Genomic DNA, 7232 nt, shown 5'->3' on the forward strand with positions numbered 1-7232 from the left:
CAACGGTAAAATATTGCAGGATTTCGGTTTTACCAGAGAAGGTTTAGCTAAAAATTGAAATCTCATAATTTCAACCTAAATAAAACTCCACATAACTCAATATCCACATCAAGAAAATCAAACATGGCTAATTCAAACAATACCTCAACTCATCTAAATCAAATAACATGAGAAATACATTTAAATATCAATTTACAGTTAGTGAAATTTCAAGGCATTACACTAGGAGCGTTGCATAGGCCAAAAGGCATCTTGGTGTAGGCAAATGTGCCGAATGGACAGGTGAATGTGGTTTGTGCTGGTCCTCTGGTGGAATATGAATCAGCATGTAACCTAAAAACCATCAAGAAAGAAATATTGTGATTTACTTGCCAACCTCTCTAGAACTTGATTAATGAATGGGAGTGGGAAGTGATCCTTGCGAATTTGCTGGTTCAGTCTCATAAAATCAATGAAAAATCACCAATTGTTGGCCACTTTAGTCGAGATCAACTCATTATCCTGATTCTTCACAACAGCGATGCCTGACTTCTTAGGGACCACTAGGAAAGGTGAAACCCAAGTGCTATCTGAAATGGGATAAATGATCCCTGTAGCTAGTAGCTTCATCGCCTCCTTTTTCACCACATCAAGAATGGTGGGATTCAATCTCCTCTGTGGGTGCCTTACAGGCCTGGAATCATCCTCCAAGAGTATTTGATGCATTCGTATGGAAGGATTTATTCTAGGAAGGTCAGCAAGTGTCCACCCAATGGCCTTTTGTGGCCTCTCAAAACATGCAGCAACTTATCCTCATGCTCAAGTGAAAGGCTACTAGATATGATGAATGGACGCTTTTGAGCATTATCTAAATAGGCACAATTAAGGTTCTTAGGTAATGGTTTCAGCTCCAAGGAAGGTAGCTGAACAATGGAAAGCAAAGGAAGGTTGACAGCTAGTGGAAGAGAAATAGGAGGATTAGAACCTGCACATGCATCACAATCTGAGTGAATTGCAGAAGAAATCTCTTCACAAATACTACATACAGTAGAAGACTCATCAGTATCATCACAAGTATAGTTAAAAGAACCAAGATCAAAGTCATAAAAATTAGAAAGTAAATTTGTACAAATATCTACACTATCTACTACATCATCAATGATATCTACAAGGAAAATAGAATGCTCCTCTATAGGATGTCTCATGGCCTAAAAAATGTTGAAATGCACAGCATCATCGCCAAACTCCATGGAAAGAGTCCCTACATGCACATCAATTTTGGTCCTAGCTGTCATAAAAAATGGTCTCTCTAGGATCAATGTGGACCCATGGCTAGAAGACTCATTCTCCATATCCAAAATGTAAAAATCTACTGGAAAAATCAAATCCTTAACTCTCACCAACACGTCTTCAATGACTGCAAGTGGAATCACAATACTCTAGTTGGCTAGATGGATGACAACACCAGTGGGCTTTAAATCACCAAGATGAAACAATCTATAAACTGATGTGGGCATGACATTAATCGAGGCTCCTAGGTCAAGCATGGTGATGTAGCTCCATGTGGAGCTTGTAGGCCTTGGATCTTCTTCATCAATGGAGTCCTTTGCTTCTTGAATTTTAATGGCAGCAGAATAGAGAAGAAGAAGAGTTGAGAGGAGACGCCACTTCAAGAAGAAGATGAGTCTAGAAGAAGCTCACCACCATAGGAAGCCATGGATAAGAGCTTGAAGGTAGGAGAAGATGAATGGAGGGAGAGGGAGAGAAGGAGCACAAAATTTTGTGCCTCAAAAGAGGTCTGAACTTTGAAGTTTAATTCTCAAATGATCAAAGTTGAAAAAATGCACACACATGACCTCTATTTATAGCCTAAGTGTCACACAAAATTGGATGGAAATTTGAATTTCAATTCAAATTTCACTTGAATTTGAAATTGAATTTGTGGAGCCAAAATTTCACTAATTGTGATTAGTGAATTTCAGTTATGGTTCAACCCAATAATCCAAGATCAATTCCAAGATTCTCCACTTATCTTTGTACATATTTGACCCCAAAATTTGATATTAACCTTATCTTTGAAATCTATACTAAATTATCTTTGATTTGGTATATAGAGCTCTGCGTTTGGACGAACAGACGTGAACCTAAGAGATCTTAGAACTACGCCCCAAGGAACTAACAAAAAGATATAGATAGGTGAGGGGAGTTTATTGTTTATTTACAGCTTTTGATACCATAGTTGGGGTCAAGGAACTCAATTATGGGGATGTATGTTTGTCCTTGTGCATGCTGGTTTTCAAGAAAACTTTGTTTTTAACTAATGGGATATGATATATTTGTTATTGATGTGCATGTTAGTTTTCAATAAAAACTATTTTTAACTAATGGGATGTGATATATTTGTTGTTGATGAATGAAATTGTTAATGATGTTGTCATTGTAAGGATAGGAATTTTTGGGAAAAGTCTTAATTACAAAGGAGACTCTACCAAAAGTTTTATATTTGTTCTTTTATTTACTTCTTTATTAAATTTTAAATGGGCATAAGAGTTTTGTTTTGAATACCATATTTCTCCTCTTTAATTTAGAATTTTCCTAAAGATTTAGTCTCGTGATATTATGAATGGTTATTGTATGAGGTTTATGTTGTCTGAAGACCTGCAGAATGTGAATCACAGGCATGAATTTATAAGTATGTATGTGGAATGTGATTGCTTGTCATTTTCATGATGATATTGAGATAAGATGATGTTGATGTTGATAATGACATTGAGATGAGATAATGTTGCTGTTGATGATGTCATTGTCATGATGTATGTTGTGTATGTACATGGGGGTGGAATGACCATGTTGGATATCCCTGAAGGGGGAAATAGAATGTTTAAAGAGTTTTAAGCATCCCTGGAGAAAGAAGGGGATGGCTTAGAATCTTTAATTATCCATGATCAATGCATAGATGATGCTCATGTTTCATACTTCATATTGCATAGAAATAGTATAAACTTTGTCAGTAAGTATTCGTAGCTTTTCATGTGGAAAAATACTTGTACATGGGGGCATGTCACTCGGTTTGAAACTTCCTTGAGACTCAGGTTGATCACCATGGGAGGGAAGTTGTCTGTGCACAACAGAGTGACCTCGACACTTGCTGCCTAGTTTTCCTAAGTAAGAGTGTCATGTGGAAACACTTAGGCTATTTCCTGATAAATGGTACCACATTGCATTTTAGAGTTGAGTCAGGTGCATGCATCATTCTGAGCATAATTGATTTAAATTGTGGAAAAGTTAATGACTAGTTTTTTAAGTGTACGTTGAACTAATAGATTATTGATAATGATTGTGGTTATTGTTATTGTTTTCTTGTTTATCATTGTCATTTAGTGTTTGTTGATCTTTTATAATAAACTCACCCTTGCAATTTTTGTACCGTGTGGTTGGTGCCTGTGATGATATCGAACTTTCGTTCATGGGAGCAGATGAGCAGTAGTAGGTGACTTGGAGGGAAGTCTTTTGTTGGAGTGGCCAAGCCGACGTGATAATGTTGGAATTTATTTTGGGAGAGAGTTGTGTTTTGTTATAAAATCTTCCTTAGTTGGTTCCTTGACTCTTTTTGATTGGGCATGTAAGTCCTAGATTTAGATATATGTAAAAACTAAATTATGTTCTGACATGTGAATAACGTATAATGGTTTAATGTGTGTGTGTGTGTGTATTTATTCATGTGTTTGTGCGTTGTTTGATGAATGTATATTACAAAAAAATTACCATCGTTTTCATAATCAAATTAATGGAGCTTTCACTTAAATTTGAAATGTCACATTTATAGTTAGTGATATCATAACAACGAGGTGGGTCGTTATACCTGGCACCTTCCAAAGGTGCATGGTAAGTATCTTTTTTTATTTATTAGAGAGTTTCATGGAGGTGCTTATGGATGATTTCACTGTTTATGGTTCTTCCTTTGATGCATGTTTGGATAGCCTCTCTAGAGTTCTTGACCGATGCATTGAGACTAACATTGTTCTTAACTTTGAAAAATGTTATTTTATGGTCCATGAAGATATAGTCTTAGGGCATTTGGTCTCTAGTAGAGGTATTGAGGTCGATAAGGTCAAGATCAATGTTATTACTTTTCTTCCTTACCCTACTTCTATGCGGAAAGTACGTTCTTTTCTTGGACATGTAGGTTTTTACAGGAGATTTATCCAAGATTTTAGCAAGATTGCCCTCCCATTGTCCAAGCTTCTTCAGAAGGACATAGATTTCGTGCTTGACTAGCCTTGCAGAGAGACATTTGAGGAGCTGAGGAGGAGGCTTACCACCTCAACCATTGGATAGGGAGCTTCCATTTGAGCTCATGTGTGATGCCTACAATTATGCACTTTGGGTTCACTACTACAATTTTTACATATAACATCGGACCTTTAACATTGGTTATTCACATAACCGATGTTAACAAAAGCGCGGTGGCATTTTTGTAAATAAGTATAATTAGTTAACATCGGTTTTTCCAAAACCGATGTTAACTACTCCATAGTAACATCGGTTATTAAAATAACCGATGTTAGTATGCCGTTGTTAACATCGGTTTTGTAAAAACCGATGTTATCAAGTCGATGTTAACATCGGTTTTATTATAACTGATGTTACGTAGTTGATGTTAACATCGGCTATTTTTAAAAAACCGATGTTGTTATCATTATATATTAAACTTCTGAAATTGCACAACCCGCGCGCTTGAACCCTATCGTTCTTCTTCTTTCTCCTTCTGCCTGAGATCGTCTTTGTGTCAAACTGGCCTGCGCTTCCGTGAGTGCAACCACATTGTGGAGATCGTGTTTGTGGAGATCGTGTTTATGGAGATCGTTTTTGCCACTTATCCATTGAGGTACGTCCTTTCGTTTTAACATTAGGCGTTCTTCGTTTTAACATTTGCTCACTTTCGCAGGTCGAAGAAAAGTAGGAAAGGAAAGAGTCCTAGAGAGGGTACTCCCAGGGCGTTATTGTTGTTTCTCCTTCTGCCTGAGTTCATGTTTGTCGCAAACTGGGCTGCGCTTCTGTGACTGCAACCACATTGTCCAGTTCGCATTTGTGGAGTTCATGTCTGCGCTTCCATCGAAGGTATGTCTCTGTTGTATGTTAATGATGAAAATCCATTGTTCAATGGTCTGTCTCTGTTGTGATGTTTCGAAACCCTAGTTAGGCACAAAGGGTTAATCGTAACTGAATCTGTAGTGATTTAGGACCATATGTAGCTGCCTTAAGCAGTTATTGCAGAATAAATTATGGAGTAACAGCAGGGGGGTTAGGCAATTTTTAGTGGGTTTTCAGGAAGGGAGAGACGAGGCTGTCAAATTTACATAGAGGGTTTCAGGGACAAAGCTTTGATTTACACAGAGGGTTTCATGGACAAAGCTTTGATTTACATATTGAATTTCATCCAAATTTTTGACAAGTCATTGTTACTTCCATCAATATTGATTTTGTATCATGCTTAATTATATGCATTTGCTTATTCTGATCATTGTGTGTTGTGTGATTATTTCTTCCATGCAGGTACATGATTCCTATTTGTTGTGAGAGTGAAATGATGGGCAGCAGCACCAACTGAGCTGAGTTTATATTTCCTTTTTTTTGTCTTTATCTTTGTTAGTTTGTTATATATTTTTTATTTTATATGTTTGAGTTTTAAATGTGTAAAAAATAGAAATAGAAAGGTCTGCTGATTGCTTAGGAATTCCTTGTTGTTTCATGGCATTCCTTTTGAACCTCAAAAGGTGTTGGATGATGCCTTAATTCTAGCTTGGTCCTGGCTAAAATGTGGAGAGAAAGGTTTCAATACATCATTTAACCATTGGTCTACCAATCTTATGATGGCCTTTGGTTAAATTTCTGATTATATGTATTGGGGTCCTTGAGCAGGGTTATTGTTGGGTTTGATTTGCTTTTTGGAAGGTGGCACTTTTGTGTCTTGTATCTTTTATTTTCAGTACCTCTGGTACTATTCTGTTTAATATCAATATACATATTTTTGCCTTCCAAAAAAAAAGGATAATCCGTTGTCTGCAATGCAGCATATTAGCTGCTTCCAGAGCCCAATTGACTCCACCACCTATAATCCCAAACTGACTTTTGGCAAAATTAATCTTTAGACCAGAAGCTAATTCAAATCCTCTTAGTAAAGCCTTTAGAAGTAGAACACATTTTAACATATCAAACTTTTTAAAAGTAGAACACATTCTCGAACTTAAATGAAATCAAAAGGTTAAAAAGGAAAGACCAATAGAAAACATAATATAAATGGAAGCATGAGCTATATAAGCAAGCTGAAAAAAAAACCTAGACAAGGAAGCATTTCAAACTTTACAGTGACTGGGTAATTAGGTTAATGGGTGGACAGGCAGGTTGCAGTTTTACTAATTCGGTTGCTATCCATGTGGTGGTATTAAGATGGGCACTGTTATTGTCTATAATTGAAATATAGTATAATTGTTTTTTTTTCTTCTTAAAATTTGAACCGGCGCTATCATTCTTTGAATGCCATCATCTACCTTTAATGATTCACATCTAAATTGGTCCCTGTTTAATTAAATTAATTAGTTATTGCTTTATTTTGACTGGATAGAAGTATGATATGTATTCTTAAAAAATTTTCCATGAGCTGTTTGATAGAATGACTGAGAATGAATTGAAATTTTCTTGCAAAGTTGTATTCTGAACTTATTTTTCTTACAAATCAAACTTGGTACTTTGAAATCAGTGTAGTTTGTGTTGAATGTGATAGAAAGGATTCAGAGGTAATGTCTTTGGAAGAAGACAAATGAACAGTATAGGATGAACATAGGAGATCCTCATTTGCAAATTTTATAATTTTCATGTAACGCACTGTGACCTCCTAAAACAGATCATCAGTGGTTCCTGACATGTGCATCAGACTTTAACTACTTCACCATAGCCAGCATTGTGCATTGAGAGGGGTCTTTTCCTCATTTTGTGGCAAAAGGTGCGCATTGCTGAAAAATGCTTTAAATGCACTCTCAGTATAATGTCTTTTGAGAGTCAATGTATCACCATGAAGTGAGAGTCATATTGTTGATAAAAGGCTTTAAATACACTGTGGCTAATTTCTGTATGGTTTTTTTTAGGGTTATCATTTACTACTGCTAATTGGCGTTGTTGTGGAAGCGCTTTGATTATATCTTTGAAGCCTCAAAGTCAGGTATTTATATCTTTGATTCGAAAACTAATTTGAA

The 7232-nt window shown here is 36.2% G+C and overlaps 1 protein-coding gene across 1 annotated transcript; it reads right to left on the bottom strand.

The window, feature by feature from the left end:
- Positions 1-209: 209 nt before the first annotated feature.
- Positions 210-705, bottom strand: LOC114404133. The gene is made up of 2 exons (XM_028367236.1): positions 464-705; positions 210-333 (listed from the first exon to the last, which is right to left on the bottom strand). Exons 1-2 carry the CDS (start codon positions 703-705, stop codon positions 210-212), a joined length of 366 nt encoding a protein of 121 aa, XP_028223037.1.
- Positions 706-7232: the final 6527 nt, after the last annotated feature.

This window comes from Glycine soja, unplaced genomic scaffold (genome assembly GCF_004193775.1).
Source record: "Glycine soja cultivar W05 unplaced genomic scaffold, ASM419377v2 tig00000369_3_pilon_7651823_7831698, whole genome shotgun sequence".
NCBI lineage: Eukaryota > Viridiplantae > Streptophyta > Magnoliopsida > Fabales > Fabaceae > Glycine > Glycine soja.

Bases quoted from the DNA above. Each gene is read 5' to 3' on its own strand.
- LOC114404133 (XM_028367236.1), bottom strand. From the start codon at position 705: ATGCATCAAATACTCTTGGAGGATGATTCCAGGCCTGTAAGGCACCCA. The intron at 334-463 runs GTGATTTTTCAT...GATGGTTTTTAG, and splicing joins ACTAAAGTGGCCAACAATTG to GTTACATGCTGATTCATATT.